The sequence below is a fragment of the Amblyomma maculatum genome, chromosome 2 (assembly GCF_055883805.1).
Source record: "Amblyomma maculatum isolate TAMU_Amacu chromosome 2, ASM5588380v1, whole genome shotgun sequence".
NCBI classification, from domain to species: domain Eukaryota; kingdom Metazoa; phylum Arthropoda; class Arachnida; order Ixodida; family Ixodidae; genus Amblyomma; species Amblyomma maculatum.
The window spans coordinates 49871952-49884354 of record NC_139345.1 but is presented as its reverse complement, the minus strand read 5'-3'; the positions used below and the strand labels follow the sequence as shown (position 1 = coordinate 49884354).

Sequence of the window (12403 nt, the reverse complement as noted above, 5' to 3'; positions counted from 1 at the left end):
AAAGAAATCAACATCCACTGAAAGCAAAGGACGCTTAGCTGAATGTTTTGTTTTATGGCGCTGATGAACGAAGAAACAAATTAGTCTAATTTCTTGTTGCATGAAACACGATTGATTACAAGTTACAGGAAACCATGGCCGCATGCCGCATATGTGATCCCACCACTTGTCTGTGGCGGTTTCTTCTAATATCTAGTCAGTTACCTTTCGGATAGAAAATGATTTGAGAACGACGGATATGGCAAAGAAGAAAGGATGCACACAGTGTGTCGCCCTTGGCGAGATTTATAAGCCAAGATGCTTTTTTATGGACGTCCTCGATGAACTGGGATAGGCAGTCTTAAAAGCACTACTGCAGAGCTGGTTGTATAAGGACGGCAAGCCATCCAGTAAGGCTAGAGGGGCGGAGATTCTTAACCAGTGCCTCTAGTGCATAGTATCGCGTCTCGGCAAATAGATGACTGTTTAGCGTCGCATCGCATACGGACCATAGCAGCGCATGGCAGAAATTTAGCTTAGCTTGATTGTGCGTGCCAGTCGAACGGTTCCGACGGGGAAGTCAGTCACCAGGCGATGCAGAGTCAATGGCGGAGTTAAAAAGCAGTGCAGCCTGTGTCAAGTGATCGGTTATCGTTACGGAGGCCGGGAATCGAGCGGAGTCCACATTATACGTACATCTAATGGAGAACTGAATACGCTGCTGAACGCTTTGATTATGGTGACTGCGGGATTGCTCGTTTAGGTGCGCATTTATTGTTCGCCCCCCCCCCCCCCTGGAATAATACCGTCCCTTCGTAGTATCCAGGGACTATCGCACAAGACAAAAACCAACAAAAAATCAGGCTGGTGCTAGTCTAAGACCACGTGTATGGGCGAATTAGTCTACAAAAAGGGGAGTATATCTCCAGAAAGGGGAGAACACTCTGCGGCGACAACAGGAGCTAGTTGGCTTGGCGTACATTTGGCTGAGAATCAACAGTAGGTCACTAGACATTAGAGTTAACATCGTAACGTCGATAATCACTTCGAACATGCTTGGCGTATTTTCAGAACTCTTTGATCGTGTCTCGCGAAGCAAAATCGTGGTGATAAAGCTGCTTCCAGGCAGCTGCACACAAAACGCGCTGACAAACGGACAATGACTCGCGGAAATATGATCAAGTTGAGTGTCTGTAGTGTTCAGCATTGACTACTTCGACATGGCAAATTTCAGCCCCCCCCCCCCCCCCCCCCAAACAAAAGGGAGGGGGGGGGGGGGTCGACATCAATTTGTGTTACTGTGGCGGAAAATGACCCGAGCGCCTCAGTCGTCAGTTCTAGTGCAAACAACGGCAGTACAAATCGCAGCCGTATGTAGCGTTTTTTCATAGTGGGTGTGGCCGAAATTCAAAGCAACCGCTCGTCCGCACTACCTGTAACCATCGCGCTCGGTTCACATTATTAAACGAACGCTTAGAATCCTTGCTTTGTATTCTTTGTTTAGGAGTAACAATACTTTTTCATTATACTTTAAGACACGTATTTGCATCTCGGAAACATTACCTTCCGACCATACCCACACATAAAGCTAGTTCTGATATTGATGAGACATGTCCCAGGAATTCGGTCACGGAAGTGACTGTAGGTGTTACCACCGTGGTAGTGTTTATAAAATGAGTGTCTATTTTGTCAGTACTAACAAAGCACTTCATTTCCCTAGTTCGCATTACCTGATGCTGTGCACTGATGTACGCAGGAACCGCATATTACCACTGCCTTGTGAGGGGTTCGTGGGAAGATGCGATGGGAAATTACGACGCATGCACATCATCACCATACTACGTAAGTCGTATTTGCTGCGGCGGGCTATGATGCTTTCGTGTTCTTAGAAGCCTGAAAGATGAGCTCAATATTATCGAACGCCGATTGTGCATCTACTGCAAAAATACAAATAATATTATTTCTTGCCTTAAAATTTGCAACACGAATATTTAGTGCATGGTGGCTATGTGAGAAGATAACGAAGTACGCAGAAAAGTTAAAGTCTATGATATATTTGAGTTCTCGATGCGTACTGCTGAGCTATGAAGCTAGTTTTTCCTTCCTTTTAGCGAGCTCGTCGAAAGTGCTAAAAATATAAGCTATACACTTGTGATCATATATTTCACAGAAAGTGTGTTATACCATATAACAGCTATATATCGCAGTGTTTTTTGTTTTCTTTTCTGCTTTTATGCATTTCACCACTGAGCTTCAATAGTAGGCACCACCTAAGCAGTTTATGAGCCAGACAATAAATCGGAGTGTAATGGCTTACATTAAATGCACTTTGAACGCCAATTTATCTCGGCGAGTGCAATACAGCTAAGTGAAAGTCAACCAGCTGTAGGAAGCATCTTCAGATTTGGATACTTTGGATTTTCTAAAATAGGTTTATAATTGTTGCGTTTGCATTTTATCCTTAGCCAACAGTAGCTTCACCATTTCAGGTTTGAATTATTATTATTACAAAACTTTTTTTTTTTTTGCGCTACGCTCATCGTTACAATTGAGGTTTAAATTCGTCTCTTTTGCAATGCGTCATTGTTTTAGCCTTCTTTTTGGAAAAGTTAGGAAGCACTTAACAAACCGTTGTTCAATGCGGCCTAACCGTTGCGCGCCAGCTTATCGTACGATTGACGATGCCTCTAGCAAATAACACACCTGTTAGGATCCCACCTTTGATACTTCTCTACTCGATGCCGAACTCAACGCAGCGAAGAATTTCACAAGAGGTCAATACATGCTTAGCTACGTGTTGAATTCGGTAGCTCCCTACATGGACAAAACCTTACAATTATTTTGACCTTTTCAGGACCCCGAACTAAGGCTGCTGCTCGACATCACTGCGGAAATCGGGGAGTATGTTCCCTGGGAACAGAGTTCTCCCAGAGGGGAGAACTGGATGTGGCAGGAGAAGATAGACCACTTCAAGCGCTGCCTCGAGCACGTGCTCCTCAAGCCGTTTCCTGAGCTTGGTGAGTGCTCTCCAGCACTTCTGCCTTGGCCGGAAGATCTTCTTGGGAGCGATACATTGAGTGCTCGTGATATTTCTTTGCCGACAGGTGCGAATGAGTCCCTGTGTCCACGAACATGGGATGGCTGGAACTGTTGGGACGATACGCCACCAGGTCAAACCGTGTTTGCTCCGTGCCCACAATTCGTGGCAGGATTTCTTTCCTCTAGTGAGTAACAGCACGGTCCTCATTTTATCCCCGTAAACCTTCGTTTTTTGCCGCAAAAAAGAAAAAACCAATTAGTCTTACCAAAGTAATGACGCTATACGGGCGTTGTAGCTCAGTGACGTAATTTATGAGCGCTAGGATAGAGCTAATGGGGAATAAATTTATGCCACTAGATGCGACGAGAAAAGCCTTTTTTTTTTTATTCTAGAAAACGTACAGGGGTAGTCAAAAGTTTTAAGGGCGCAGGGTCTCCTTCTGAGCAGTATAGCCAGGAAGCTACGACACCCCAAATCTGAAATTATTTGTGGAGGGTCGGAGAAGCGTTTTGTTAACATCTGAGATAATTAATAGCTATAGTAGAATCTCAAGGGCCAGAACACTTCGGTAAGAAACAGAGCATGTGACCTGGTAACGTTTGACTACCCCTGCTCTTGTATAACGCATTTCAGAATTTACTGAATTTTTCATAGCAAAAGCTTTCTTGAATGATTAAAATTCAAAAGGCACCTAATTGAGGATAAAACTGCTGCATAAGATGTGTTGCTTTGGAACGAAATGAGTCGTTTCCAAGATTCTTCTCAGACGAATTAACGGCAGATGTATAAGAAGGATTTCTTTTTTTCTTTCTTCTTTAAAGGGCAAGCACACAAATTATGCACTGCTAATGGCACCTGGTTCCGTCATCCTGTCACTGGACACATATGGTCCAACTACACTGCCTGTGTAGACACCCACGACCTGCAGGTATGCCCCGTTAATGAGAACATTTAATGCCGATAGCCTATGGTTTAACTTGTACTAAAACACTTGCACTCTGTTCTTTCGACAGGATATTGCAGTATCATGCGAGAATGTTTCTTGAGCTCGGCAAGCCAGATACCGATAAATTATCTTACTCTTTTTAAGGCGAACGCCTTTCTTTGCTCATGGACTGCGGAAATGTTCGCAGAAAATGTTCGCACGAACTGACACTAAAGAAATAAATATGTCTGCAGTGGGAATTGCAGTACTGCTCCAACGACACCCAGCCGAGCGCGCTAGCCACTGCGCCACGCCGACCTCACGCGAAACCGATCGCAATTTTCTTGTCTAGCGTGAGAACGGTAGTAACGATGTCAATGACGCTGCATTTAGGTGCTAATAATGACAGCAGCAATAGTGATGGTGATGATGATAGTAGAGATTACAGTGACAACGCAGTTCTTGAAAACAGTCCAGTGAAGTGACTTTCGCGATTTCCACTCTTAAACAAGACTTAAGAGCATCCCTATAATTTTTGCCCGTAAGAAGGAAGCTGTGTCATTATTTCATCATAAAAGGTAAAACAAAAATCCTGCCGAGAATTTTAACCATGTACCCCTTTCTAATCTGAAGGCTGAGCTTTTACAAGCATTTCTTTGTTTTTCAATACATTTTTATCAAAATTTCTTAAGTTTTATACCTTCGGTGCAGCACATCCTGTGACAAACTGAGTGGATAACTGAGTAACGGTCTAAATAGATTGCTAAGTTTTACTTCCGAAAGTAAGTTTAAATTTATGATTGCATATGCCTAGAAAAACATGCAAAGAGCTTTTCATTCAGATTCATGTTCTAAATAAACTAAAACCTACAACTGATATCGCTCAGCCGCTATGAATAAGTACCCTATAAAACATGATTTTTAAAATTTTGGCTTTGTCGCAAAACAAATGCGCATTTAAATTGCTTCGTCAAATTAAATTATCATTAAAATTTATTGGAGCCTCTGTATGGAACGCATCAGTGTTCTTTCAGATTTGTTGTTATTATTACTGACGAGCTTGCTATTCCCACCCTATATGATTAGTTCTAAAAGCAGTATATACATCATTCAACGCTCTCGTTCACTGGCAAATGCTTAACAATGGCCTATCTATATGATTAGTTTTCAAGGCAGTATATACCTCATTCAACGTTCTCGTTCTCTGGCAAATGCTTAACAATGGCCTATCTATATGATTAGTTTTCAAGGCAGTATATACATCATTCAACATTCTAGTTCTCTGGCAAATGCTTAACGATGGCGTATAACTGTTGTACAACAAAGACACGTCTTTCCATGACATGTTTAAATGTAAATTGTTCAGCCCCACATAAAGTTCGAGTGTCCCTCATAAAGGCCAGACTTTCAGGAATTCCTCTTTGAAGATATCTGTGAAAAATATAAATAAAAGTCTCGCTTTTTTTTTTCTTCAAGCTGCGTTCTTTATTGGATTGTCGGCAGAAATACCATCGGCGTTTTCACTGAAGCGCCACGAACGTGGAATGAAACGCTTCGCGACTATGGCGCCAAAACCAAAACAGAGACGCAGAGCGTTCGATATGAGAACCCAGGCACGGTGCGTTTCACTGAACGACCCGGCAAAACGTGCAAGAGCGAACTGTCGCCGATGTCGGCGGGAGGCACCACGCCTCATTTTGGGGCGTGCAAAAATCATATATCTCGAAATTGATCGGGCCGGAATGTACGGTTCTATGTATCCCAGAGCTGTGGCACGTCAGTACTGCAAAGAGCGTCATTGTGGTCGCCGTGCATATGCGTCGCGGCAAGCAAAATCACCCGAAAAAGAGCAAACAAAAATAAGTGAGAAAGTTTCTTGTCAGCTACTGCTCTATACAGATGTAACAAGTAAGATCTAGCCAATATTGTGGAGCCCGCAGATATAGAAAAAAAAAAGAATTCAAAAGCAAAGACATTTTTCAGAGAACGATCTCACAGATCTGCCTCACATGCGACTATACCTTACGAGCGTATAGCCTTATAACCAAATAGAAATTAATCTAAACGGGCGAGGACTCACAAAGCGAATAGCGAAAGACCCTCACCATTTTGTTTATAAGAGATATATCGGCCAAATGCCGTAAAAATGCAGCTGCGTGCAAGAATTTAACGGGAGCGATAAGTTCAAACACTCAGTGCTGGAATTATTTCTTTGAAGGAACTGTGAAATGTGACACAAGCGGGCTATCACAGCCACATTGCTTTCCTTTCTGTATCCTTCTTAATCTTTCTTATTATGTTTGCTTATTGTGTTAATTTACGGGCGGTACATTTTACTGATGGAAATGCGAAAGCACATGCCATTACGACTCTGTTTACGTAGCAGTGAGGAACGCGTTAAAGAATTTTGCTACTGTCGGGGTTTTCGCTATATCCGTGTCCTTCGTCTCTGCCACCTTTTTTCTTGCAGGAAAAAAAGGGAAGATTTTGCATGCCTATCTGACACTTGTGAACAGGGGTACATGAACTTCCCGTTACTTACGTTACTTATTAAGATAAGCTGGCTTTGTCACTAGTGAGGCACTTAATGTAAAAGCGAATACGATATGGAAGTACTTCATGATGACGCGATAGCGCCAAGGAGCGCGTGCCGCAGAATAGCCAGCTTCGTAACTGTCGGTGTCCACCTCGATGACCGTGGGCAAGGAATCCCGATGGAAGCAAATAATGAAATTTGAGAACACGTGAAAAGTGTTCTGGTTGCTGTTAAATCCCCCAGTGTGGTTCTTGTAATCAAAAGCAGATAATCAGCTGAAATAGAAATTGTTAAGGTGTGATGCGGTGGGATTCAAACCCGGGGCATACACTCGGCGATACGGGCTCACTGACTATGGGCCACAAAGCTCGTCGATTGAAGCTTAATAATGGTTTACATTAGTAATACGCTGCTGTCCTTGACCTCGTGAATTGTCTTAGAGGCACGCACTTATGTGTATGCAAAAAAGGAATTAGGTCATTACAAGAAGAAGGCAATGAATGCACAAAATTAAAGAGCGAATGCATTGAACAGAATAAACAATTTGTTCTCATAAGGAATTGTGAGCACGAAAAGAATGCTCAATAGCAGTTCATGCCAGGTATTTTTGTCTGTTTGCCCAGAAATTGTGCTTTTCTGAATGTCTTATTTTCTCTGCAGTGATTTGTGTCATTACACCAGCACTGTTTACTGAATCCTTAAGCCTCAGAAATATTTGGTATTTTTTAGATCTATTACTGATCCTCGGTGAAACAAACATTGGATAATGGCCAATACAAAGAAAGAGGTCGCGATTCACTGAACAGTGTATCAATTTCGGTAAAAAAACTTCGTCAGTCAGAAGAAATGAAGTCAATATTTCTCATTTGTATCTGACTGCAATCGAAAGCAATTTCGTCTTTTTCGCTCGTAGTAGACGTAATACGCGACCAACAATAAATTTGTGGCAAATCGCAGAGCCTTGAGCATGTGGGCAGAAGCCCTGCAATTCACCGTTACTTACTAAAAGACATTTTTTGTAGTAAAAATACAACTCTTCTGCGTCTTATAAATGGTGTAAAAACTATTGGGCGCCTAGAAGGTTAATCAATTAGATTAAATTCTGAAATGTTCGCAATCCAACACATTTCCCTTCACTTTTCTAGCTTTGTGCACGTCCTTATTTTCGATGAACGTCCAAAAGCTTTAAAAGCGTAGCAAACCTTTATGCACTGCTTTTATTGGTCTTCTTTTTTCAGTTCCGAAACCTTGTGAACTCTTTGTACGTCACGGGATATTCGATATCATTGGTCGCTCTGCTCTTGTCACTCTTTATATTTTGCTATTTTAGGTGAGTATCACCATCTGTCTTTCTTCTTATCTTTTACATAATTAGGCACTTACTTCCGGCATTGAAAAGTAATGCGCTGTATACGACACGTTTTTCTAACTAGTTTAATAGTTTCATTGCCCCTGGTGCAACCTGTACACGTGGACATATATAACACAAAAGGGCAATATGATAAAGTAGGTTGAAGCAGGAAAAGCCAGATCCAAAGATCATTGCGTCATTCAAGAGTGCTCTGAGAGCATTAGTGGGAGGCAAACAACTTCTGCCTGTGCCATGGTATGCAGTGCTCCCTGCCCCCGTTATTTTCTTCATCCTCGACTCAATGCGGCATGCGTCGGATAGATGGGAAAAGTCAGGGAATGGATGTGCACAAGTATTGCAGTGCGCCACACGGCTGCCACTATCGACAAAATTTAGTCATGTAACCTGACGTGCTACGACTTTATCCGAACCATGCACACGACTTCAGTGAGGCTGACCAATGTCACTCGGACAATAGAGTGCACCACGTCAGTGATGCGGTGGACATCTTGAGAGCTGGAATACCGGAGCAGTAACGTTTTAGAAAATTCATTCCGTTTGTGGTTCCAGATGGTCACGTAGTTACCCGGTTTGTAACGCTCCCGAGTAAGAGCGCCAGACCCTATAAAACGCTGAGCGACGCTCTTTTCAGTTCAGTTCCGTTTCTTTCCGTCAAACCAACACAGGGGGCTCAACCAAAATGTGAAAAAAGGTCACTTGTGAACGTGGCCATTTGAGGGTAATTTTTTATAGCCAAAATGAAATTTCTGGGGTTTACGCGTGGGTTGAGCACTTTTCTAAATACTTGCAGCACTATACGCAATCGCAATGATGAGGAATAAAATCCCGAAATGTCGGCAGCACTTGAAATAGTTTCCAATCTAATATTCTTATTTTTGTGTTTGATGCTATACCTGTGCCAAGACGCCATCTTTCGTCCTTAATTTCGTAGGTCCCTTCGCTGTAGAAGGATCACCATTCACAAGAATTTGTTCACATCATTCATCATCAACAATCTGTGTTGGATCCTCTGGTACATTCATGTCATCGCACAGCCGCATGTGATAGAAGAAAGCCCGGTGAGTAGCATGAGTTGCAGAATTCATGTGATAATTGTATACATTATTAACTGAGAAAGCACAAATATTTTCATAAAAGCACAGTACGTCTTAACGTTCTTCTGTTTTTGTTTTTTTAACAGAGCTGGTGCCAGGCTCTGCACGTCGTGACGCAGTACTTCCTCTTGTGCAACTACTTGTGGATGTTTTGCGAGGGTCTCTATCTTCACACGTTACTTGTGATGGCGTTCATTGCGGAGGACAAGATCCTGAAGTGGTTCCTGTTGATCGGATGGGGTAAGTGTCATGGCGTACAGTATCTCGGGCTAGTTCTCGAGCTTAGAGTTTTTTAGACCTGAAAATGCACACTAGGATTACCACTGCCAGGAGAAAACCTATTTATAGCAAAAATACTTTTGGATGACGCTTTTAGAAACTTATAAGTTGAGAATTTGTCGCAGTAAACCTGAACTTCGTTATTAATTTTTCTAATGCGATCCAGTTGCAATCGATGAGTCTATAAACAAACGCGTGCCTAATTATAAGAGTGAATTAATTTCTCTCGCGGTCGAATCCGACGAACTGCGTTCTTAAATCCCTGCAAGTTCAGTAAGATTCCGCCTCTAATAATGAAGTGCTGGCTTCTTCGTTCAAGGTAAATTATTTCAGGCTTCAAGCTCTGTTTAGCTTTTTATCAAATCATCTTGTTTACAGGCTTTCCTCTGCTTCCAACCATTGGATACGCCGTAACGCGCGGGTTAGATCCCGAGGCGTCCCGAATGTGAGTGGGATTTTTATTTTACATAGTTCCTCGGCTAATAATTCTCCAGGTTCATGTAACGCTGTCTCGGTTTGACTGTTCGGTGATATGTGTGCACTCATCATCTTTTTGAAATGTTGCGTTCTGTTGTAAGCATAAAAATGTTCGGGATGACATTATTCTCGCCTTCTAGCTGCCACTATTCTGCGGAGCCGTCCCGCAGTATAAGAAGTTTTTCACAGTAGCTTACATTAGTTCTGTCCCAGAATGTAAAGACTGAAAAGGAGCAGAAGTTCTGGAAGATCTCAACGTAGCAATTCAATATTCTGTCAGACTTAAAAGGCGTCTTACAGTATTTATCAGACACTCACTGCAAGCAAATATACGAAACAGGTTTATACGCATGCGGTGCTTGATCCTTTTATGATGGCAAGATTAATTTCACCGTTCATAAAACGTTCGTAAAAACACCTTCAGCCTCAATGATTCATGAGCACACATTTATTGCGCCGTAATATGATTTCTTGCTTTGTAATTTCTAGGTGCTGGGTCGAGCACGACGTCTGGTACACTTACATACTGAGCGTACCTGTTTGCTTTTCAATACTGGTAAGTTTTTGTGGTCTCCTAGTTCAAAGTCTATTTGCGAAAATTGCAACCCTTAGGTGACATCCGCTCATGTTAGCTAATATATTGATACCATCCTTACACCATGCGGTGTATTTTACCGAAGTAGTGGAACCCCGACAGTTCCTGGCATTGCGCTGTGAGGCACAAGGCCGGAAACTAGGCTCGACGGTTGTAGAAAGAATTTAAAAAAAATAGGATCCTGTGTAATGCGGTTAAACTTTGGTCTGTGGTTGCGGGCTAGAGTAGACTTGGTCTACATTTCCTGCAGGGACTTTAGGTCGGTTTGTATTTAATGTACAGGGTCGTGCACGTTTTGGGCAAACACTCGCGCACGTGGCGTTTCCCTCACAACGTCAGTGCGTCCGAACTGACTGCTTTTCGAAGCAGCGCGGCAGCCCATGCCAAGCACCACCTCGAGGTCCATCTGTACATGCACTACTTTGCTGTGATGTGCGGCCGTCTCGCGCGCAGCAGCGCTTAGAAGAGAGCGATCACCTCTCGGCGTGTTCCCCATAAACATACACTACTCTAAGTCGGATTATAAGTTAGAAATGCAGCTATTAGGCTTTTCCACTTCCATTTTAAAACATGTTTATTTCTTTGGTAGATAACTGTTGCAGATAATCTTGCACACTGTCTGAAACAAATGTTTCGTTTTCCGATTCAGGTCTCAGTCCCAGCAACAAGCCGAAACTCTTCGTATATAATATACCCATTAGTTTTTTCTGGAAGGAAGCCAGAGAACAAGCAGTTTTATTAAGCATGCATCATTGCTTTCTATTATTTATCAAGATAGGCGCATTTGTATTTAGGAAATTCTTACTGTCTTCTTTTTTTGCTCCGCAGCTCAGTTTCGCATTCCTCGTCAACATTGTGAGGGTCCTGGTGACCAAGCTTCGAGCCGTCAATTCTCCTGACAATGAGAGCACCAGGTGAGAGTGCGCGAAGTCTGGCTTTATTTGAAAATAAATACATTCAAGAGCAACCTTCGGCTTTGTGGAAAGTCTGATATGTAACATGCAGTAAATGCCACGCTGTTTAGGAATAAATTTTCATTTACGAGTCGTTTGCATGAATTTGCACGGGTATCGGCATTATGCTCATTGAAAAGGAGGAGTCACTGTTATGCATGTGCGTAATAAATCTAGATACTTTCACAAATTCGTTTGGAATTATACTTCAAAGCACACACGCACATTAATATATTTTATTTGTGAACCATAGTCGTAAATCACAGATAAAACTCTGAATTGTTTTTCACTTTACTGTATGAAAAGGTGGGAAATGTCAGTGTCTTCAGGATCAAATTTTCCTGTTCGGGTCAGAAATAAACGCGTATGTCAGACTTATTAAAGTGCATCGCCCCACTGACCGGAACGCAGTCATTGCTCTAGCGTTTTCAGCTATGCTCAAGTGCTGAACATTTCGTTTACTTCTATCATACCCATAGTATTTGGGTAACGTTATACTAAAATTATCCTATCCGATATTTCTGTCCTCCTAACCTTGAAGATAATAATTTCAACGCTTTGAAATTTACAATGCATACAATATATACTAGAGACAATTGAACGGAAGCCTAGGTAGAGCGTAAATGTGAAGAACACGTTGTCTTTTCTCCTCATCTCTCTGCTCAGGAAAGCTGTAAGGGCCACCGTGATACTGCTTCCGCTCCTAGGCTTGCACTACGTGGTGACCCCGTTCCGACCGGACAAGGGCTCTATCTTCCTTGCCTACGAAATCATCTCGGCGCTGGTCACGTCTCTACAGGTGTGAATGTTTAGTGTACATCATACTATGGAGCGTAAAATACGATAAACAGAAGAAGCATCAGCAATAAAAGGAAGATGCACTGTCCACGTTTTGTCATGTTGACGTGAATATGTTAGCAGGCTCGTTAAAATATCAATTTGTTGTCGAAGCTTGAATTCTCGACTTGGCATTGTGTAGAATATACTCTATTAATGATCAACAAGCAAAACGAACTAGGGTTGTGGGAAAGCTTCAATAGGTTGGTCAAATTTCAGCAGGAGCGTTTGTCTTCCAATATAAGTATACTGGCTGAAGCACTTTCTAGTGGATCACTGAGTACACCAAAATTTCTCCTCAAGCCGTGTTCATTTT

At 42.3% G+C, this 12403-nt stretch overlaps 1 protein-coding gene across 1 annotated transcript in view; it reads left to right on the top strand.

Annotated features, from left to right (window-relative positions):
* Positions 1-12403, top strand: part of LOC146198594 (calcitonin gene-related peptide type 1 receptor-like) — a 111114-nt gene that overhangs the window by 94324 nt on the left and 4387 nt on the right. The window contains exons 6-16 of the mRNA XM_084594090.1: positions 1736-1821; positions 2834-2996; positions 3084-3203; positions 3841-3947; positions 7719-7810; positions 8784-8910; positions 9033-9186; positions 9604-9670; positions 10192-10258; positions 11126-11211; positions 11917-12049. Coding sequence (XP_084450216.1) covers positions 1736-1821; positions 2834-2996; positions 3084-3203; positions 3841-3947; positions 7719-7810; positions 8784-8910; positions 9033-9186; positions 9604-9670; positions 10192-10258; positions 11126-11211; positions 11917-12049 — 1202 coding nt within the window. The remainder of the gene's footprint in view (positions 1-1735; positions 1822-2833; positions 2997-3083; positions 3204-3840; positions 3948-7718; positions 7811-8783; positions 8911-9032; positions 9187-9603; positions 9671-10191; positions 10259-11125; positions 11212-11916; positions 12050-12403) is intronic.